Raw genomic sequence first — 22,770 nt, forward strand, 5'->3', positions numbered from 1 at the left:
CTACTTAGGTAGAAAGATCAGGCCTTAGGCCTCTCTATGGTCTGCAGGCTCCTTTTCCTGCTAGCCTCTCCCATTTCCCAGCCTAGAAGCAGCACTGGTTCACCTCAGTGCCCTACTGGCCCAGGCCAGCTTCCCTGGACAGCAGGGTTCAGTGGTCAAAGAGTCTCCTTGTCAGAGGCCCCTGGGGCCCTTGGATGGAGCCCAACCAGCCATTTTCCTAGGCTGGGCTGGGCCTGAGCAGGGGCGAGTAGCCAGGCCTGAGGTTTGGCTGCTTAAGGTCCTCTTCCTATTAAATAGATACACAAGATGAATGTGTTTGGGACAGCAATAACACAGGAGATTTTAGTAACAAGATCAAGACTTGGAGCGAGCTCCTTTCCCCATGTACCTTGGAAAAATGCTCTGAGCTGGGGCTCACCCAGCAGCTGCTGCCCGCCCACCCCTACTGTTGCCACCCACACCCCACAAGCAACTTTTCCCATGACTCACACGTGGCAGCTTGTGCACTTCTTTTATTATTAAATATATAAGCAGCTTCCTATTTTTAAATAGATATTTAAATGACCTTATATAAAATAATTCACCACTTCCAAGTATAAAAACGCAGCCTCACAGTTTGTGAGCCAATGTTCCCTCTGAGCTTTCTCAAAAGAAATAAGGGGTTCCTGCGCAGGTGTAGGGGCACCCAGAGGTGGCTCTGGGGCTCCTCCTGCTTCTCTGTCACCAAGTGCCCACAAAGAGCTTCTACAAATGGGTTGGATTTGCCTTTTTGACTTTTAAAGTACTGCAGGTTTAAGGTGGAGGGGAATGGGAGAAATGCACTTTTTTTTTTTCTGTTTTTCCTTTCATTTAAAAAAAATATATTTTCTAGCATGGAATATAGAGTCTGTGACTAGAAGGATGAGACCTACTAGAAAGTTCCCACCTGCCCTTCCTTAGGCTATCAGCTCCAAGACAGGGGTGGCAGGGTCTGAAGACCCTTTCTGTCTCTGACAGCACTGAGAGGGGACAGGTTCTCTCAGTGGAGGACTCAGGGTGGCAGGAAAGGAGTGACACAGCAGCATAAAGAGACGGAAGGGCAAGTGACAGCATCGTTACCCACTGCTTAGGTCTCAGAGCCACAGCCAGGGGCTGGCCTAGGAAGTGGAGGCCCGCCCTTTTAGCGCAGTTGGAAGCAGATGACTGATCTGGTCCTTTTCCAGCCTTGGCTGCTTGGCCAGAGCTGGGGGGTGGGGGTGAGCGAGGGTGGGAGGGTGTCATTGCCTCCCAAGGCAGGGCAGGAGAAAGGAGGGCCAGAGAAGATGGGAATCAGGAGCCACATAGTGGGATGGGTTGATGGGGACCACCTGCTCAGTCCTAGGTTGTGAGCAGCGGGGGAGGGAGACAGGGCTGAGGGACTGGGGTGCAGTCATCTCTCCTAACATCAGGCACATCCATATTTCTAAGACCCATTTCAGTCAGAGCTCTCCCAGTGGCCTCTCTGCCTCTACCTCCCCTCCTTCTAGTCACTTCCCTCTCGGGAACACGAAAGTGCAAGATGCAGAAACCTGGGTGAAAGACACAGCCTAAAGGCCAGCTCTGGCTGGGGGGGTAGGAGGGTTGTTTTCCACAGTTCCCCCTGAGTCAAAGGCTGGGCAGGGGAAAGTCAGGGCTCAGGGGCTCCCCTAGACAACAGGTGAGGCCAGCTCAGGCTAGGAAGCCGGGGAGAGGCTGGAGGGGTGGGAGGACATTTGGACAGATGCTCACTCATGGGGGTGGACGGGCAGGCTGTTCAGCAGGCAGGTTCAGTCTTCACAGTGCAATGGCTTCCTTCATGAGGGAAGCCTCTGGGCCTCCCGGAGAAGCTCTGGCAGGGATTGGAGAGAAGGAGAAGCAGAGGCCAGAGTTTGGTCCATCCTTCTTGGCATCTTGAGCCAGGTTGGGCAAGTCCTGAGGGCAGGGCTGGCCTCTCCTTGCTGCCTGGCGACCAGCAGAGGGCACTTAGGCAAGTGCAGGGTGTAGACAGACCCCAGTAAAGCTGTCAGCAAACAGCCAGGGGCCTCCTCTTCCCGTCTATTGAGCTGCATGCCTTTACGGGAAATCAGATGGAGGCTGTCCCGCCCTGCCAATCTCTCTGGGGACAGGTCCCTGCCTGTCCCTATTGGGATTTCTTGGCACCAAATGGGTCCTTTGGGTGCAGGGCTCTTCCACTCCTCAGCACCTACTCTGGTCTCCAACCTGCCACAGGCAGGTAGGTCCCTGGCCCAGGTAGGGCTCGGAGAGGAGTCAGAGGAAGTTGCAGTCTCTGAGGGTCAGGGTCCTGGGTGGGGCTCGCCAGCCTTCCACCAGCACAGGGAGCCTCCAGGGCCCACAATAAATATCCGTGATGTAAGGGCATCCTCCAGCTGTCTCTTATTCAGTCCAGGATTCAAGGGTCAAGGCAGAGGGAGCCAGCATTGCTGTTCTGGTCCAGTCCTGGCAGGCAGAAGGTCTGGTGGTAGGCAAACCGCATTTCCAGGAGGACACCTAGGAAGGCTGGTGATAGATGCTCCCATAATGTCTTCTCCATGGAGAGATAGTCCCATGTGTTGAACTGGAAGGGAAAGATGGGAAGCTGGTAAGTGAGTGGGAGTGTGGGGAGGGTCGCTGAGGACGTGGCTGGGGGAAGTATTCCTCATGGTGTTCCTGTGGGCTGCCAGCTGGCTTTGGGAAGGGCTTCCTTCTGTCCCCTCCCTCACCCTCCCAGCCATCCCAGACACCACAGAAGGACAAGGCGGTTTTCCCTGGCAGTAGCCCAAGCCTCTGGACAGATTGGCCTCACCTCCTACCTCCTCCAGGGGAAACCAGGGTCCACAGGGGGAAGTAATAGGGCCTGGAGGAGGTCTGGGACATGATGAGGGAGGGGTCATTACTCAGGCAGATGGACCCGATGGAGAAGTGAGTGGGCTCTTGAGGTCCTTAGACCCCCCTACACAGGCAAGATTGCCTCATTGGCTTGGTCAATGAACTCAGGGTGATGCTTGCTAACTCTAGCAAAGAATAATTTTGCATTTCCATCTTTCCATCTCTACACCACTCCTCAGAGAAGATCTTCACGGATGATACTCAGGTGAAGGCAACTGAAGGGGAAGGACTTGGCCACAGGGGCAAAGTCTAGAGGTAGTACAGGAACAAGGATATTCCCATCCGGCCATTACACAGGCGACCCCTGAGCAACCCAGTCTACCCTGATGGGTCAGGGATTTGCCTCCCGCATCATCCACAGAAGCCAGAGCCCTGCTCTATCCCCACCTCACCCTCATCCTTGTCCCCTTGCCCAGCATTCTCAGAACGCTTTGTTCCCAGAACAGAAATCCCCTGGATTCCATCCAACAGTTTGACTTTGGACCTTGTATGGCGCCTCCCCACTCCATGTTCATGGCCCTATTGGTCAAGCTTATGATGGGTAAGGAGGGAAGATGGGACCCACAGCCTCTGGCTCCCAGCCCGTTCCCATGCTCTGGAGGGGAAACTATGAACTGGACACAAGCCAGGCTGGTATGGCCAGGCCACAGGCTCTGCCAGGGTCCAGAAGGGAAGGAGGGCTTAAAGGTCATGCTGTAGCCCACTGCCCCTCTCCTAGTTCCCTGGGCTGAGGTTCTGGAGACTAGATTTCCTGTGGTTCTCTGTCCTCCACTCAGACACTCTGCCTCTGGGATTTTCTCAAAGCAGCAATCAGTCTGGACACAGGCATCCATCTCAGAGGAGGCTGGTACTAGGCATGGGGTCCACATTAGGGCTGTACTCCACAAACAGTTCCCTTCCCAAGAGAAATCTTGAGGGGAGGAAGAAGCTCAAATAGGCCGAAGAGTAGGGAGACAGGGAAAGAAGAATTAGGGTGGAAGATCAAGAGTGTGAAAGGAGGAGGAAGGAGGGAGGAGAACTAGTAGCTCAAGAGGAGCCACAAAGTTCTCAGGGACCTCTACCCTCTACTTATTAGCTGTGAGGGGCCTTTGGTCCTTTTCACTGCCAGCCCCTCACGCATCTCAGCCCACCCTATGGTCAAGAGGAATCCCAGGATTCCAGGTACATTGTCATGGCATGTTCTTTTTCAAAGCAAATTCTCTGTTTTTGTGCATTGGCCAGGTCCCCTCTTTCTGGTGGAGGGGGCCAAGATCTGTCACCCTACACTTGGAACAGGTTGCTTACATGTGGAAAAGGGTGTGGGTAGGAATTTGAATGGGTCACCCAGCTAATCTGCCAACCAGCCAGTCAAGTCAATCAGTCGGGCAATCTGCCAGCTAGTTAGTTAGCCAATCAAGTCACTAATCAACAACTTGTCAGGCAGTTACCAGCTAGTTTACTGGTTAGTCACCCAACTAGTTGGTCCATTGGAATTGACTGGTTAACTAATTAGGTTGCTAATTGGTAAGCTCAAAGACTAAGCAGTTAGAGACAGCTGGCCAGGGCCAGTTGGTTAGTCAGTCCTGAAGTCAGCCAGTCAACATTTATTGAAGTTTTTTTGGCAAGCATGGAGATGCCCTCTCTGTTCTAGAACCCAAGATGGAAAAAACAAACCAATGTGTAAGGCAATTCCTGCTCTCAAGGGGCTTACTCTCTTCTTAGAAGTGCAGAAAATATATATACACAAAGTAAGATTTAAAAATACATAAAAACACCCAAATCTGTGCAAATTGATATAGTATTAACCAGATACAAAAGAGCAGAGGGGAATGAATTAAAGGGTAACCAAATGGTGGTGGAGATAGTTTGGAGGGCTTCCTGATGGGCTGATTGTGAACTAGGGCTGGGGAGGAAAAATCTGGGTGACATTTTTAGCCACAGTGGGCAAGAACAACAGAAGGTAATCACTGTGGGTACGAATACACCTGGGAGCGAAGGCTAGGTAGCTGGCACAATTAGTAGTTAAAACTCTTTTAGAAGGCTCTGGGCATGGGCAAAAACTAATGAGATGGTTTAACATGGGTGAGTATAAACTGCACTTTGGTTTAAAACGTTGTCCAAGTTCAGGATGGCATAGGTCTGCTGGACCAAGGCTCGCAAAAAATAGACTAAGGGTTTTAATAGACCACAAGCTCAACATATAACAGTATGATGTGATTGTTAAAACTAAATGCACTGTTAATCTGCACAAGTAGAGAAGTACTGTCCAGATCAGGGAAAGCAACAGTCCTACTGGACTCTGAGCTTGTCAGACAACATCTGGAGTACTGGGTCCAGGGCTGGGCGCCACATTTTCAGAAGGACAATGACAAACGAGTGTATCCAGGATGGTGAGGGGGGCCTGGAAACCACATCATATAAGGGATGTTTGAGGGATTTGGCCACACTTAACATAGAGAATTTTTTTTATTTTAAAGAGTTATCAGCTTATATTAGTGACACAGGGGGAGAGGTTTCACTGTTACCTCTCTGTACGTTTAATGTTATATTCCAATCTAGTTTACCCTGTCAATACAGAGAACTGTTAAAGGACAGATGGTTGACTTTAAATATCTACCAGCCTCATGAGAGGAGGAATGAGGAGCAGGCTAGGGGTGGGGACACAAGAAAGGCTTTTTCTCCCAGTGTTATTTTGAAGATGGCATGGACTGTGGCAGGCTAGGGGGACTTCTATAGGACCATGAGTCCAACTGTAGTTTGGGGGATTTGTCTTTTCTTTTTTTGGTACTGAGAATCCAACCCAGCATGTTGTATTTTTTTTTTTTTTTTTTTGGCCAGTCCTGGGCCTTGGACTCAGGGCCTGAGCACTGTCCCTGGCTTCTTCCCGCTCAAGGCTAGCACTCTACCACTTGAGCCACAGCGCCGCTTCTGGCCGTTTTCTGTATATGTGGTGCTGGGGAATCGAACCTAGGGCCTCTTGTATCCGAGGCAGGCACTCTTGCCACTAGGCTATATCCCCAGCCAGCATGTTGTATTTTTAAGCATGCACTTTATCACTGAGCTGCTTCCCAGGCTGGATTGTGACTCTAAAACAGGGAGATAGCAATGCCCTTGGTTGGGGGTGCACAGCCAAATGGGGATCAGCCTGACAATAGGTATATGCTGAAGGTAGTCGCTGAAAGGGTGTGGAAGCAAGCTAAGAATGATGGATTTGAAGTGGTTGGCCATGCGGAGCTACTAAACATTTTCCAGGAGAGTAAAGACCTTATAAAAGTCACAATGGAAGCCAAGCACCAGTGACTCATGCCTGTAATCCTAGCTATTCAAGAGGCTGGGATCTAAGGATCATGGTTTGAAGCCAGCTTGAGCAGGAAAGTCTGTGAGACTCTAATCTCCAGTTAACTACCAAAACCCAGAAGTAAAGCTATGGCTCAAGTGGTAGAGGGTCAATCTTGAGTGAAAGAGCTAAGGAACAGTATCCAGGCTATGGCTAAAGTGGTAGAGCGCCAATCTTGAGTGAAAGAGCTTAGAAACAGCACTCAGGCTCTGAGTTCAAGCCTCAGAACCAAACAACAACAACAAAACTAGAGAAGCAGTAATTTTGTTGGCTTGGGATAGAAAGAGCAGCAGGACTAGAAAAGCAGAGGTGGCAGTTCCTGACTTCAGGTATGTGTATGGGGGTGGGGGCCGGTGACTTGAGGTGACCTGGGAAGGAGGAGCTTGGCTGGACCTGATGGTAAATGGATGGAGAGGGACCAGGAACAGGACCAGGATGAAGTGAAAGGGAGTCATGTATGAAGGCCTTAGGAGTTGGTGTTGGTAACAAGGGAGAATGACTAGAGAAGTGTAGAGTTCTATTTAAGAGGTAAAGAATGATGAAAATCAGAATCTTACCTTTGATTTGTGCCTACACTGGCAGTTCCACCTGTCTTCTCTCATCTTGGGTCAAGGGGCTGCAGGGAGAGCACAGAGCTAGCATTAGAATTCAGCAGTAGTAAGGATTGAAAAAAACCTTTAAAGTTTGTCCCTAACTCCACATATGTGTTCTCTCAGATTAAAAAAAAAAAAAACCAAACAAATAGAAGAGTCAAACTTTTAGGAAGACTCAGCAAAGCGCAGCTATCTAGGTAGAAGAGAACTCCCTCCTCTAAATCCCCACCTTGTTCTGTGAATCCATTTCTTTAGAGTAAATGGGAGAAGCCCTCACTCCCACCCTTAATCCAGAGGGGAAATCCCAAGCCAGGCCCAAAGATCTCCCAGAGTCCCACCTCAGCTACTCACCTGCCCTCTGGGTGTTCCAAAGGAAAATCCAATGTCTGAGGCTCTCCATGGCTCTGGAGACAGGAAAGGGCAAGTTCATTGAGGAGCTGGTGGAGGAGGGGCAGGGGGTGGAGTACACTCTTTCTATCCCCAACCAAGCTGCCCTCTCTTTCTTGAAAGTAGGAATCATTCAGAAGCCTTTATGCTGACAACACCCCTTTCCTCTTTTGTCCTTTCTAAGGGTCCCATGAGCCAATCTGCAGAGCTCTCAATACAGCATCATTGCTCTCTTTTTTCTCTTCTCCCAACAGGTTGTCATCCTGCTCTCAGCCCAAGAATCTTCCCTTCTATTCTCATCCTTTCCCATTAGCCTTATGGTCAAAGCTTCCTCATTCTTGAAGAACCTTCCATCCTTTCTACCTCCCATCTGTGGGAATCAAGTCAGACCCCCATCGCCCAGCCTCTTCAGCACTCTGCAGAAACTGGGCTTTTCTCCAACCATCACACATCCCCATCTCTGCTCTGCCCCAGAGGAGGTGCCCTCATCTTCTCCTTGAGATCTCCTTACCCTCCGCCTCCGCCTGTAGAACAGGAGGCCGCCGACAGCCAGCAAGACCAGGATTATGCTGGGCACCAGTAGGCGGAAGACAAACACAGGGAGCTGGGGGTCAGAGGATCCTGAGTGCTGCCTCTTATGGCCTGCATCAGTCAAAGGAATGGAGTTAAAACGAGCCTGGAGTTTGGCTGCCCCCTCACTTGCTTGTCCTCCTTCCAGTTCTGCAGGGCTCCTCCGATCCCTAGTGCTCCTTTTGCCCTCCAGTTCCCCAAGGGGCAGCACAATGCCCCAAGAGTGGCCTCTAGGAAGCTGTGTCTGAGCAGGCAGGGTGGCAGGGTTGATGAGGCCTTGGGGCCTCGGTGAAGACGTCTGGGGAGAGTTTGGCTCCTGTGGTCGCTGGTGGTCTCTGGTCAGGGCAGATGAACCACCTGTCTTCTCAAGAGTATGATTGTGGGCCAGGCCAGAGGATGTCATGGGGTCCACCTCGGGCAAGGGAGTGCCTGGTACATCTGCTGGCTGTTGGTCTTCTGCTGATGTGGGGAGTGGAGAAGATGCTGTGATAAGGGGGCTGGGTCTGGCAGTCTCTGCCAATATGCTGCCCCCTACTGGCCCAGAGGGGGAAAGGTTTGCCTCCTGGGGCACCCAATCTTCACTGGCCTCTCCAGACGCTTCTTCTAGGATCCAGTTTGTTCCCAATTCAGAGTCAAGAACATCCTCCACTCCAGGGATAGGGCCCTTGGCAGGAGGGTGAAGCTGTGGTGAATCCTCAGTAGGGCTGTTCTCCAGGCTTGGAGTCTCTGGTGATTCAAGGCTCTGGCAGGTGCTTCTGGGTGGTCGCTGCTTGGCACTTCCTGGGTCCACTGTGAGAAGGGGCTGCTCACCAGGCAAGAGGGAGCTTCCCTCTGTCCCCTCAGAATCAGCCCAGGGCAAATCAGCCACAGGGGCAATTGAGGGGGTGAGGGGCTGTTGAGGGGAGGCAGAGGTCAGGTCACTGCTAGGGGTGGCTTTAGGATACAGGCAGTTGCAATCAGGCTTGGTCACCACATCTGAAAGAACCATAGAGAGGGGAGAGAGAAAGACCAGTAGAAGATAGAGTCACTAGCCTCCAGCACAGCTCCTCAAGAGGGGTCAAGAGGGATATATGGGTCTGGGGGAAGGGGGCTCATCTTCTCCTAACAGCCCTGGGGCCAAGGAGAGGACAGGACTAGAGCTCAAGACACAGAGAAGAGAGCAGAAAGAGGAGTACAGATGTACACACCGGGGTTAAGGTGAGAAAGATCAGAGTGCAGCCTGCATTGAGCTTCCAGCTGCCCAGAGATCAAGCCAGAGGTCAGGAGATTGAGCAGCAGACTCCTGGATTAACACATCTGAAGCCGTCAAGACATAGGTTTCATGCACAGCTAAGGACCCAAGCAGCCAAAGCCACGGGTTAGGGATGGGAGGTAGCCAAAGCAACAAAACTGGACTCAGCCATGTACAGGCTGCAGGGCCTCAATCTTGCCTTGGGGAGCAAGGTTGAAAATAGGAGGCACACGTGGCATAGGATGCAGAAACGAGGACACGCAGGTTACAGGTATGTAGCTGACCCAACAGTGGGAGAGTTTGAAGGATGTTCAGACTTCAAATCCAGCCTGTCCCTTGAGGGGACCCCCCAAAGCATCCTGGGGACTTCTGGAGCCAGAGTATCCTGGTCGTCACTGCAGGGCTCCTGGAGCAAGGGCCCTCACTCCCAGATGAGTTCCTGCTCCCTCCATGGGTGCCCCATGTTATCCAGCCAGTCCGCAGAGCCGAGGGAGGAAGCCACCATGCCTACATGGCTTTCTGGGAGGGGGACTCCCTTTTCCACTCCTGAACATCACAGCTTCTAGCATGGACCTTCTGGATGCTTCCACATGCAGAGATATGTAGGTGAACATGCACACACATGTCAGAGAAGACATGTGCCTGGGACTCAGAGGTACATGAAGCCACACAGGTACAGGAAAGGAATACATCACACATAAAGACACACATGTAGCATCCAGGCTGCCTGTGGGGGTTTCTCCAGCATTAGGACTCACCCTCTACACCCCCTCCCCCACCTCGGCCCTTTCCAGTACTTACCTTGGGTAGAGCACTTTGCAAAGCTACTGTTGCAGTTCTTGCTAAAAATATCTGAGTTATTTTCAAGGAAATTCTTTGTTTTATTAAGCACATTCTTGATCTTCTCCAGCAACTGGAGGGGAGTCTCATGGAAAGTTCGGACACAGGCCTGGGAGGAGAGCAGGGACCTTCTGGTGAGCATGGCCTCCTACCTCCTTTGTCAAATTTAATTATTTCTCCTCACACTAGTTCCCCTCCCCTTTTCTGGTTTACAGAATCAGTCTTGAGTTATGAGATATGTATTTATGGGATTATCTAACACCTATTTAAGTACCAGGGATATGGTAATTACCTGGGCATTGTGCAAGGAACAATGCAAAGACGGATACTAAGCCAAGCAAGGCATTGGCACTAAACACTGTGCAAGTGAAATGAGTCCTATTAGAAAGTTCTGCACAGTCTGAAGGGACATAACAAAAGGGAACTGAATGAGAGTTCAAGAACTTCCCCCAAACCATCAACTGAAAGATGCACAAGAATTACCCAGGAGGGCTGGGAATATGGCCTAGTGGCAAGAGTGCTTGCCTCACATACATGAAGCCCTGGGTTCGATTCCTCAGCGCCACAAATATAGAAAATGGCTAGGAGTGGTGTTGTGGCTCAAGTGGCAGAATGCTAGCCTTGAGCAAAAAGAAGCCAGGGACAGTGCTTAGGCCCTGAGTTCAAGGCCCAGGACTGGCAAAAAAAAAAAAAAAAGAGTTACCCAGGAAAGGTGATGAGGCTAGGGAGAATGGACTAAGTAGTGAGAACAAACTGTGCAAAGGTACTAAGGCAGAAAAAGCATGAAATGCAAACAGAATGAAAGACATGGTTGCAGGATCAACATCTAGAGGAATGTGGCAAGTGATATAACTGCAGAGGGCTCAATCAGGACCACGGGCATGTTTAATTTTAATGTTAGCAGATAGCAAAGGGACGGTTCTGAAAATGTTTCTGTGGGAGATGGGAGATGGCAGGACAGAGCTTGCATTTTAGGAGTGGGGAGTATATATAACTCAGTGGCCCAGTGCTTGCTTTGTACATGCAAGGCCATGGGTTCTATCCCTGGCATAGCAAAACAAATAAAGACAGAAGATTGAGGTTTAGAAGAATTATCTCACAATGGTGTAGAGGAAAGAATGGTGTGCCAGAGGGGATTTGAGTTCTTTACTGGCAGTTGGTGTGTCATGGAGAGAGGGTTAATGATGCCCTAGGTCTGAATGCTGAGCTGTTTACTGCTCCTACATCCCCCAGAGCTCTAAGAAGTTCACACCTGGGATCTTGCTACCACTTCAGCTGTTTCCTCAAGACTCTTGAAGGCTTCAGATCCTCAGGCTCTGACTCTGCTCTCCTTTCACACCAGACTGTGCCAAGTATGACCACAGCACCATCTGTGTAGGGCCTACTTGCTGCTGACTCCCAAATGCCAAGCTTCTCCTTCAACTTCTTGAGCTCCACAGAGCATTTTCTATGGGTTTCCTAGGCTACTGCAAGGTCCTTAACAGCACTGCTCTGTCCTCCAGAACTGTAAACACAAGACCCATAATAAACAATTGACCTGTTCTCAGATCCAATTCTCACTCCATAGTGAAGACAGTCAAGTGAACATTCTTGTCTATCTCTTCATCAGTGAAGACAGAACAGTAACCAGGCCAGCCTCTCCCTGGGGCTGTAGAGACTCTCCCCTCACCTTACCTTTCCTCACATTTCATAAAGAAAACAAGCACTTTGCAAAGAAAACAAGAATCCTGTCTGAAGCCCAGATAGTCAAGCTGCCTCCATAGAAAGATGTACCTGCCTGCTCAGGAGCCAGGCCCCTGTGTCCCAGTCTTCTGGTTTGGGGCTTGCCCTTCTGGTTTTGCTGGTTCCTCCCTCCTGGTCTACCAATCACCATTCATTCATTGACTGTCTATGGATGAATGGAAGTCCATCAAGACCTTCAATCTCAATCATGGAGTCAGGCACTGGTAGCTCATACCTGTAATCCCAGCTACTCAGAAGGGTGAGATCTGAGGATCAAGGCTCAAAAGCCAGTCTCAGCAGAAAAGTCCAGTGAGACTCTTATCTCTCAAGAGCCAGCAAAAAATCCAGAAGTGGAGGTGTGGCTCAAGTGATAGAGTGTCAGAAAAAGCCAAGCAAGACTGCAAGGCCTTCAGTTTAAGCCCCCGTACTAGCACAAAAAAGAAAAAATAAATAAAAATCTCATTCATGGGTGGGGAAGCTTCTTATAATGCAGATCCCAAGCCTCCTTTGGGGTCAGGGAAGCAGATCCTGTAGGGGTGGGGCTTTCTGTAAGGCACTGGAACTTTGTATTTTAAACAAGTTTCCCAAGTAATTCTTGGGAATCGTAATGTTGGGAAAGAGCAGATTAAATACCTTTTATTAAAGAGTTCCTCTCTCAACCACACACTCTCTCCAGCTACATCTGTTCTTCTGCCCTCTTTCGAGCCAAGTTCCTTCACAATGTGGTCTCCATTTCCTCTCTTTCTATTCTCCCTGATCTGCCTCCAACAGCAACCTCCACATTGCCAAATCCCACCGATGGAGGGCTGCTTTTCAGTCCTTATCTTGTTTGACTTCTCAACCCATTTGGTAACTAGTTCTTCCATCCTGAAATACAGCAACAGATCTTCCCCTAGTTTTTCACCCCCATGGCATCCTGAGCCTGTTTCTCTTCTCCCAGCAAGCTATGCTGTGTAATCCTATAGTTTCCCAAAGCGACTCAAAGTCATACCTTTAGCATCTGTGCATCTCTAGTCATACTCAAGAGCGGTGCCTCCAGCTGTCTGTTCAGTATCAAGGGTCTCATGTGCCCAAACTGATCTCAGATCTCCTTTTCTGCCCACCATCATCCTCACTTGGGCAACATTTAAATATTCAGATGCTGAAGACCAAACCAACCCAACTCTTTTCCTTGGCCTTGTCCATCCCCAGCATGCACCAAGTCCTATCTGCCCAGCCCACTACAGCACACCCAGCCCACTCCCCTCCACCTTCTCTGCATTGGTCTGGTCTAAGCCGCCACTATCTCAAGCCTGAACCTGAGCCTCCTACTGGTCTTTTGGCTTCCATTCCTGCTCCTTCTTGTCAGTTCTCCATTTAGCAACCCAACAGTCTGTAATTCACCAGGACTTCTCTCTCATTTAAGACAAAAATTCCAAGTCTTTGACAGACCAAATGTCTAGTAGCAGCCTTTTCTCCTCTTTCCCCTATTCATATTGGGAGCTCCAATGAATATTTTCTAACTCAGGAACCTGACTCTTGTTCTGTACCCCCCTGCATTTAAGTTAGCACTCCCTATTGCACTCAGAGCCCTGTGTTCTCAGTTATGACTGGCTCACTTCCTCTTTAGTCTCCCTTTCCCTAGTTTACTCTTCTCCAATGCAGTTATCAACATCCTCATATCTACCACATACTTTACTTGTTGATTCTGTTAACTGTCTCATACTCTCCTCCAATGTAATCTCCATGATAGTGGGGATTTTTGCCTGTTTTCATCACAGATGTTTCCTGGTGTCAGGAACCACATTTGGTACACAACAGGCACTGATAACTATTTGTTGACAAGTCTTCCTGGCTTATAATTATATCCACTTGCACTATTTGTCCAACAGCTGCCCACTTGAAGAGTGGGCAGAGTGTAAGCTCCATAAAGGTGGGGACCAGAAATCCCTTGCTCAGTGGACATCATCAAAGCCCAGCCCTTACTTCTGGCTTAGGAAGGCCTTAGTAAATATCTGATACATGAGTGAATGAATAGGATGACATTCATTCATTCTTTCATTCATTCATTCATGATGGCATGAAGTAGGATGAGTAACATACCCTGCACATGTAAGCAGGTTGGCATTTCCACAGCTGCCTCTGTCCTAACTCAGTACTCCTGTTTGAAGATCCTCCTTACCTTGTCATGATCTTTATAATCCTTAGTGAAGCAGCTCTTTAGGTCCACAAAAAGTTCCTGAAGCCTCAACATGGCGATGGCATTCGGGGTGTTGTCTTTGAAGCGCATGGTGTCCTCCATTATGTCTTGTACCAGGAAAAATGCCTTCTTAATGTAGCACACAGGATCTTCCTGGAAAGTCAGAAACCAGGGCTTAATGCCTGGCTAATGGGGCCTGAGAACCCAGGCTTTGTTCTATACACTTGCTACCTCAGACTGATGAAAGGACACAGCCTTCTTTCCTCTGACCCCTGGAGAGGGGACGAGGAGAATGCTAATGTCTTTCTTTTTTTCTCCATCTGGGATCTAACATTGCTGGGGATTAGGCTAGGGTGAAAGAATGTCGATTCTGATTAGAGAACCCCTTTGGGCTTCTGGAATACCTGGTTTTAATCAGGATAGGTGTGCATAGAAAGTAGGTATCAGGAATTCTAATCCCCCCCACCCCCTACCGCCCCACACCACCTGGCACTCCCCTCCACCCCGTCCCTGCTCCTCTGATTGCTTTCCCAAAAGTCTTGTCATGTGGCCCTTTCAAATCCTCCAGGACATCAAGGTACTTCATGGCTCAGAGAAGAACTTCAGGGTTTTTTTTTTGTTTTTGTTTTTGTTTTTGTTTTTGTTTTAACATGGTGGCTACTTGGAAGATGGAACTACTGTGGCCCTGTTTCCCTAGCATCTGATCTAGTAGATGTGTATTATAACCTGATTGAGGGAGTGAATGAATGAAACACCAAGGCTATCTTTTTTGGCCCATGTGGTAGTGTGCATGTTAACAGAGAAGTGCATGGGTCTGGTAGGTATGAGCTCAGAGACACAAGCAACTTCTAGGTAGCAGCATGCCTGTTTAGAAAGAATAAAGATGTCCAAGCATGAGTGTGTGGCACTTGGAAAGGCATGGCAGGAATCTGGAAGAGCTATGCTCAGAGGCAGAAGGGAAGATGTAAGAACTCTGACAGGTTTTAGGGAAGGAAGTGAAGGCAGTGTGTTGGGTTTCAGAAAGATCCTGAGTAGCAGGATACAAGGTGCCCTGGAGTTAGGCAAATCAATTAGAAGGGCCCTAAAGTTTTCCAAGGGACTGACTGGGAACAGGAAGTGGGATGGGAAAGAAGACAGAATGTCTAGCTTCCGGGAGATAGAAGCCACCATACTTGGTGACTATTTGGGTATGGGATAGGAAGCTGGACTGGACAGCCTCCCTGGCTGCTGGTTATCTGGTGGATCGAGGTAACATAATTTCTCAAAACACATAATCTGAAGATGTATCTTGGTTTGCCTTCAGCCCTGGTCCAAACCAGGCTTCTATACTTACCAGCTACGCTCCTTAATCTCTATGTGGATAATAAGCAATATCTGTGGTCCTTATTACTGTTTAGTACTGTTAGAACTGACTTGGGAAAGTGCCTAGCATTTAATAAGCACTTGATATGTGCCAGCCAGGAGGAGGGAACAAGATGGGACCTGAGTCCTGGACCCTCCCCAGGCCTGGATGTTGGAACCCTAGATTTGAGCATCCAAAGACCTACACATCCTCCTCCTATCTAGTTCTAGGATTTCCTGCTGCCTTCATGCTCCAATGGGTTCCCCTACCCTAAAGGAACACATGGGCAGGCACATGGGCCTTGCAAAGAGTCACCACTCACCAATTGCTCTTCGTCTACAAACTCATATGCAATCTGGCATGAAGTCTCCATCTGACTGTCAATCTGTAAGAAAAGAGCAGGTCAGTATTACAGAGTGAATAGCTCAATGGAGCTGGCATCTGTAGGGACACCCAATTCTGGATATATCAGTAGCTGACCTTCATTAGCCTCTTCCAACCACACCTGGAAAGACAAAGCCAATGTGAAGGGAAGCCCTACCCTGCCACAGACCCAGAAGAGGACTTTTAAAGAGCCAAAATTCTCCTCATTCAACCCCCTGCTCCATGACATTGTAAGTTTGATGTAAGGGAGAATTGGCTATATAGAAGAATATCAGCTGTCTCAGCTTACTCACTGGAGGGAGTAAGTATCCAGTCACAGGAATTTCTGCAGAGACTGGCTAAGCTCTGGAAAGTGAGGATGTGGAGGGACCAGATAGATGCTCTGGTGACCCTGGCATAGGCCTCAGAGATTGCTGTGCCCCATGGTCTGCCTTGGACTACGGCAGCAGGTAGAGAAGTAGAGAGGCCAAGGGAGGCTGGAACTCCAGCCCACAGGCCTCCATGGATTCAGGGCCTTGGAACTAGCTTTAGCCAGTGATTCCCCACCCTACCAGGCTGTCCAGAGGGATAGTAAATTCCCCACTGAGGAGGACAGGAGTCATGACAACAACCTGATCCTGCCAGGTTGAACCATGTTGTTGACAATTCTGTTGGCCTGATTAGATTGAAACAGAGTTTCCTTCAGGGCTCAGATGAGCAAGCCACATCAGTTCCAGAGGCAAGAGCCAAGGCAGCTAAGTCTGGGTGGGGCCATGGTGCCAGGCTGGCAGCATATCTATGAGTCCAGGAGCTGGACACAACATCTAGATCCAGCAGGCAGAATGGGCTGACTTCCCGGAGGAAGCATTCCCTGAGCAAGGCAGGCCTTAGAAGCCTTTTGGGGTCTACAGTGGACAGTAGGCAATCACTACCCTGGCCAGCCAATAGTCCAACTCACTACCTTCTAGAGTGGGGACATCTGAGGTCCCAATCCTGAAAAGGTCAGTGAAAGAAGGACAGACCTATTTCCTGCAACCCTTTTCTTGGATTCCTCTCCCTGGTCCCTGTCTCAGGAAAGACATGAACACACACTTACCAGCTGTTGCAGTGACTCTAGGTGTCCTTTCCCAATCATGTCCCTACAGAGCACTGACATGTCCTTGGCAATGCTCCTGTTCACCAGGAGACAGATCAGCAGCAGTCCAGGGCCCAGCCATGTCTGTGACAGAAAGGGAGTCATTTTCTTCCAGTTTTCATTCTTCCTAGCTATGCTTATGCTCTGCTCAGGATGGAAAACCAAGTCTCATCTCTACAATGCTATTGTCTCTGCCTCACTACCTACAAATCAGACTTCCCTAGCATCTCCTGTCAGCTGCAGCACAAGTTTGCTGTAACTTAATGGAAACCTAAGTGCCATTGTCTCCAAGAGCCTTCTCAGATTAACCCAGGCCAGACCAACTACGTAGAGTGCTTAATAATGACACAGGTGGTATGCCAAGCAGTCTACATTCTAGTAGCATGAAAAGTTAACTTCTAGGGGGCAGGATTTGCACATACCCATTACTCAGTCTCCTGCATCATTGACAGAGAGGAAGCTGTCAATGTCCTCAAGGGTATGCTCATGTGCTAGCTTTCTGACTGCAAGCCAGAGATTACTGTCTTTCTTCTTACCTGGTTTCACATAAGTCTGGCTCTGCCACCGACAAGATGGGACCAAACTCATCCCATGCCAGAGTCCTACAGCCCCAGGCATGTATGTGTCAAAAAGTTTGTTTAATGAGAAGCAGTAGTGCCAGCTGTGGACACTCCCTGGGTGACACCTGCCTATCAGAATCCAAACAGACTGTGCATCCAGCCAGCCAGCTCTTACCATCATAAGAAAGTCTTCTATCCTCTATCAGCACCCACCTGGCCCGCAGCTGCTCAGCCCCAGAGGGATGGGACTGGCTCCTGACACCCTGTTTATGCCATTCCTTCCTCCTCCCCCAGAGTGCCTTTATCCCTAAGGGCTTCCCTAGAGGGGCCCTTGGGCTTTCTTTGTCCAGTTTGAAGTGGCCTTTTGGGAGCTCCTAAGTCTCCTGGCAGCTGATGCCCCCAGATTTATGGAAATGCTGGCAGAGTGGAGTGAGGGTTGGCACTTTTCTGGCTCTGGGCTTTGCCCCAGTAATCCAGATGATGGGACAGATACTTCAAATAAGGAACCCATTGGAAAAATACCGGGAGGTGATAAAAGAGGCCACAACAACATGTTGATTTTACATCTTAAAGCTCAAAGCCTTCCAAGCTTTTAGTAAAGGAGAGAGGCATGTTTTGCTACAGGAAACTGGAGGGACTTGGGATCTAGTCAGGCTCTAGAACCTGGGAGGAGTTGGTGGCAGAAGATGGGGCAAGCAAGCTGAAGTTCACTTCAGATCTTTTTTTTTTTTTTTTTTGGCCAGTCCTGGGGCTTGAACTCAGGGCCTGAGCACTGTCCCTGGCTTCTTTTTGCTCAAGGCTAGCACTCTGCCACTTGAGCCACAGTGCCACTTCTGGCCATTTTCTGTATATGTGGTGCTGGGGAATCGAACCCAGGGCCTCATGTATACAAGACAAGCACTCTTGCCACTAGGCCATACCCCCAGCCCTGAAGTTCACTTCAGGCACAAGGCAGCTTGATAACATTCAGCAGACAGCCACAGTGAGTCCTGAATGATGAGTGTACACGTGTGTGTGTGTGTGTGTGTGTGTGTGTGAACAGGGGTGGCTGGAGCATAGTAGTGGGATAGTTTGGGTTCTTCTGGGCAACTGGGTAGATAGCTCTGGATGGGAACTGTTGCCCACTGTCCTAAGGAAGCTCAGCCTTAGGACTGAGTAAAGGAAATGTGCAGAAGGTGGTTTTCCCATGCTGGCAATTACTGAGCCTCTGGAATGAATGGCATACAGGAAAAGACCCTGGGGACAGGCATGTTCTGGAAGACCTCATGCAGGGAACTTCAAGACATTGATGTTTGAGGATAGCTAAGTAACACCAGTGCTTAATCCCCAGAGGTACCTGGCTTTAGGTCCTATTTTAGGCATCCCTGAGAGAATGCTGCTGACTTTGAAGAGGGCCAAAGGGGGCCACCTTTGGGTTCCAGGGCACCCAATGCAGATAAGTAACCAGACAGACGCCCAGGGGTTAATGCTCCAGCTTGCATCTGGCTGGGCAGGCTCTTCTCGCTTCCTTCTTCCTCCCACCCACCCTCAGCCTCTGCCTGTGGGAACAGCCCAGGAAGGAATCTCTGCTGCAGGATCAGAGAGATGCAGGGCATCTGAGCATGCCTTCAGTGGCCACCATCCCTTTACATCTTCCCTGTGACCTGGATGGGGTTTCTGAAGGGACCTGGTGTGACGGGACCCTCAGATTGCTGGTTTAAACCTGTCCCCCTTTGCTCCTGCTCTCACCTCCAACCCCTCTGTGCTTATGGTTGTGGCCTGGCCCTCTTCTTTCTCTTCCCAAGTCCATCCTCCACCTCTCTGTTGGGGCTTCTGCTGTGCAACTACTCTTCTCTCTCTACCTCACCCATTGCTAACCCTCTGCTTTTATCCATCAAGTACTTTTTGGTACCTCTCCTCCTTAGGTTTCTTTCTCATCTCATTCTCCTCCAGAACCCCTGAGAAACAAACCGATTACCATTTGCTGTTCACTAAAAGTGCCACCCTGTACTTTCTAGAAGCGAAGGCAGCCACTGCTGTTGGGAAAAGCACTTCTGAGCAGCCAGTTCAGTTATGCAAACCCAAACCCTCCTTCCACCTTTCTCAATCCAGAATATCTCCAATTAATTCAAGAAGATGAGAGAGAGAGAAAGAGAGAGAGAGAGAGAGAGATGATATTCAGGGCTAGCCCCAGGTAGCCCCCCCCCCCCAGATCCGTGACCTCCAAACACCCCTAGTCCCCAATGGCTCTGGCCTGTGGGTTGCAACAAGTAGCTGCTTGTCCATCGCCTCCCCCACCCCCTCCCCAGCATATTGCTCAGCACAAGCCCTGGCATTCTAAAGTTGGATGACCCTTAAACTAGCCCTCCCCCCCAAGTGTCTACTCTCCAGCAGGGCTTGGAGACACGTGCATGATGGAAGGAAGATGCCCACTATGGAGGCAGACACACGACAGCGCATGCTTCTGCCTGGCAGCAAACAACGCGTCCTAGCTGATGATCGGAGGCATCCACCCGTGGGTGCAATCCACTCTCTCCTGCCTGTGGGTGGCTCAGTGTTTCCCTCGGTGCAATGGGGAGAGCAGCCTCCGCGTCCCCCAGGAAAGCGCTGCAGCCCCTGAAGCTGCTGCAGAGCTGCCGCCGGCCTCAATTCAAGCGCCAGGGTCCTTCTGGCGGTGGAAGCGCAGAGGCTGTTAGAAGCCGGAGTTCGTGGCCGCGCGCGGGGAAACGCTTGGGCAGCGGGCTTGCCCGAGCTGTGGGCTCTGAGGGGGCCCCGGCCCGCCGATTCCCGCTCCCCAGCCTGGCCCCGGGCCCCAACTTACCGTGGGAGGGCAGCGCCCGGCGGCGCCCCGCGCGGTCATACGGGCAGCTGGGTCCCGGCCGGGCGCGTCCGCCGCCCGGGTTGGTTCGCTCGCTCGCTGGCTGCTGCAGGACAGGCGCCGGAGCGCAGGGCCACGCCGCCGTCCCCGGCTGCACGGAGAGCCGCAGCCGCGCCGAGAGCACCCGGGCAAACTTTCACTTTCCCCCGGCGGAGCTTCTCTGGCCAGCCCTCGGCACAGCCTTTTAAGCGGGCGGGCTCGCGGGGCATGTGGTTTATGGGAAATCACCCTGGCCAGGCGCCAGACGTACACACACACACACAGACACACACTCTGACACACAGACACAGACACACACACACTCGGAGGCCCACTGAGCCGCCTCCTATCCCCCTCCCCTTCCCTCCCTTCCCCCCGCGCGCAGGCTGGTCCTCCCCGATTGCTTCCCAGTGGCCGTGCTCCGCGCTCACTCCAAAACCGTCAGCAAAGTAATGCGGGCTCCACCACCGCCCTCCCCACCCCGCCCTTCTCCGCGCGCCCTCGCCGGACACAACCTTTCCTTCCTGGCTCTCCAGACCGCCGATCCCCGTGTCATGACTCTCTTTCTAACACGAATCCCCAGGGACTTTCCCTCTAGGCCGGAAAAAATCCCCAAATCGCAGTAGGCATTCAAGACCCAACAATGCCAAGCAGCTCGCTGCAACCCTTCCTGGAGCCTAAGACAACAAGCAGGTTTGCAGGCTGCACCCTCCTTCCTAAGCAGCCCCCAAAGAGCCGGACCCCGAGCCTCCAATGTTGGGGTTGGGTGCAGGATACAGGCCAGGCTAGGAGGCCAGCTAGCTACCTGGCTAAGAGAGGAGGGGCCAGTGGTGTCCTGTGACAGTGAGCTGGGAGGTTCTGCCCTTTGTGCCAAGGAGACACTTGGGGCACTTGACCAGCTAGATGATGTAAATGCTGGCTGGTACCCATGCTCCCACCAAACCCAGATCAGATTATAAAGACTTTTGCACCTAACCTTTGGATTTTCCACCATGCTTTTGGAAATACATTTACTGAGATGATAAATCACAGTTTGTCTTTACCGAGGATTCTAAGTGAATCTATTAGGATGAGTCTATTAATTACAATGCCAAAACCAGGAGCTTTTTCTTTCTTGGGTTCATTAGGATCTGGTGTGCTTCAGTCCCTGTAGGGGCTGTTCAGCTCCATCCCCACGAAGCCTGGTCTAGTCTCCAAGAGGCATCACTTGTTACTTGCCCTACTACTGCTTACTCCAGCCCCAAGAAACAATTTTACACCCACTTGCGTTTGTTCAGACTGGTCCTGCTGCTTGGAAGGCTTCTTTCCTAATGGCATTTTCATTTTTCTTTGAAGTTGAAACCATATCTCTCTCTTCTCCAGTAAAGTCTTCTGCAACTGCCCAGGGAGATCAATAGTTCCTTTTTCCTTTCTCACAACAAGTTTGGGACCCAGATTTATTCTCCACATTTTGTGTGTGTGTGTGTGTGTGTGTGTGTGTGTGTGTGTGTGTGTGTGGCACAGCAGTTCCTGGAGCTTGAACTCAAGGCCTGGGCACCGTCCCTGAGCTTTTTCACTCAAGGCTGGTACTCCACCACTTGAGCTACAGCTCCACTTCTGGCTTTATGGTGGGTCATTGTAGATAAGTGTCTTGTGGACTTTCCTGCCCCGCACTGGCTTTGAACTACAACCCGCAGATTCCAGCCTCTTCAGTAGCTAGGAATCTAGGTGTGAAACATCAGTGCCTGGCCTCCACATTATTTTTTTTAACAGTGTTTAAGACTTCTAAATAACACCTATTTTATGTATCTCAAGATTGACAGAAACAGCCAGCTAGCATATAGTAGCTATTCAGTTAATGGTGGCTGAATTGCATGAGAAAGTTCTTTGATTTGACAAATGTGTGCATAATGCTGACTGTTGGGCCAATCATTGTGCTGGATCCCAGAACATGCAATGATGACAAGTTAACATTTGCTTTCATGGACTTGTGAGCAGTCAGAAGCTGAGGGACAATGGCAATGACTGGTGTTTAGAGCCTCCTGGGAGGAAGACAAGGACAGAAGCCCAGCCACATGGAGAAAGGTTCACTTATCTCTGAAGAGTATTTCTTCAAGTGGTCTCAGTTCAATAAGAGTTAAGATAACTTGCTAACCCCACAGTTCTTAACACTGATAAGAGACAGGAGGAAGTCAAGCAAGAAAGATAAGCACAGACATGATGAGAGGAGAAACAAATTTTACTCCTTCCTTCACCAATCTAGATTTCTTAGGGATGGAAGAAGGAAACCATCTTTCCGATGGGTGCAAGGTATAAGGCTCCTCATCACTTCTCTCCTGGAATCTTTCACAGACTTGAAGTTGAGTCTAAGTCCAGCTATTTGCCCTTGAAAGCTCTAACCATTCTTTTGCTGTGTGCTTTGGGACAACCTTCCATCAGCCTCAGTGCTTATAAAATGCAGATGGTTCATTTCTCTTTGTGACTATGATATTTGGAGGAGTAAATGAGATGATGCCTATGAAGTATTTAGCATGGGACTGTTATTTATTTATTTTTATGATCTCTTTACTTAAATAGGTCTTTTGCAATGACCTAACAATGGTATGGAGAACTTGGGAACCCCAATACAAAGAGCACTAAGACTTGACTCCCAGCTCTGCCACTCAATTGCAGTGTGACTTTAGACAAATCCCTTATAGCTTCTGAGCTTCTTTTTGCTTAATCATCCAATGGAAAGGAGATCATTCCTCAGGAGCAGCTGTGAGGCCCAATAGGCTGATGTTAGGGTGTCTAGTACCATTAACAGCTTGGTTATGAAAAATCTCTTTGGAAGT

General features: G+C 50.0%; 1 protein-coding gene across 2 annotated transcripts; it reads right to left on the minus strand.

Moving 5' to 3' along the window:
• Window positions 1-774: 774 nt before the first annotated feature.
• Window positions 775-20,271, minus strand: Csf1 (colony stimulating factor 1). Of its 2 annotated transcripts, none has more exons than XM_048351796.1 (9): window positions 19,922-20,271; window positions 16,523-16,645; window positions 15,386-15,448; window positions 13,704-13,874; window positions 9,782-9,929; window positions 7,691-7,821; window positions 7,144-7,196; window positions 6,757-6,815; window positions 775-2,572 (listed from the first exon to the last, which is right to left on the minus strand). In XM_048351796.1, the coding sequence occupies exons 1-8, from the start codon at window positions 19,958-19,960 to the stop codon at window positions 6,770-6,772; spliced, it is 774 nt and encodes a 257-aa protein (XP_048207753.1). In that variant the 5' UTR covers window positions 19,961-20,271; the 3' UTR covers window positions 775-2,572; window positions 6,757-6,769. The 2 variants fall into 2 exon arrangements, with proteins under 2 accessions (XP_048207753.1, XP_048207752.1); XM_048351795.1 differs by having other exon boundaries at window positions 7,691-8,724.
• Between the last annotated feature and the right edge of the window lie 2,499 nt (window positions 20,272-22,770).

Source organism: Perognathus longimembris, chromosome 7 (genome assembly GCF_023159225.1).
Source record: "Perognathus longimembris pacificus isolate PPM17 chromosome 7, ASM2315922v1, whole genome shotgun sequence".
Lineage (NCBI taxonomy): Eukaryota > Metazoa > Chordata > Mammalia > Rodentia > Heteromyidae > Perognathus > Perognathus longimembris.

Bases quoted from the DNA above. Each gene is read 5' to 3' on its own strand.
- Csf1 (XM_048351795.1), bottom strand. From the start codon at position 19,960: ATGACCGCGCGGGGCGCCGCCGGGCGCTGCCCTCCCACG. The intron at 16,646-19,921 runs GTAAGTTGGGGC...TTTCTGTCACAG, and splicing joins CCGGGCGCTGCCCTCCCACG to ACATGGCTGGGCCCTGGACT. The intron at 8,725-9,781 runs GTAAGTACTGGA...TGGTTCTTTCAG, and splicing joins TGCAAAGTGCTCTACCCAAG to ATGTGGTGACCAAGCCTGAT.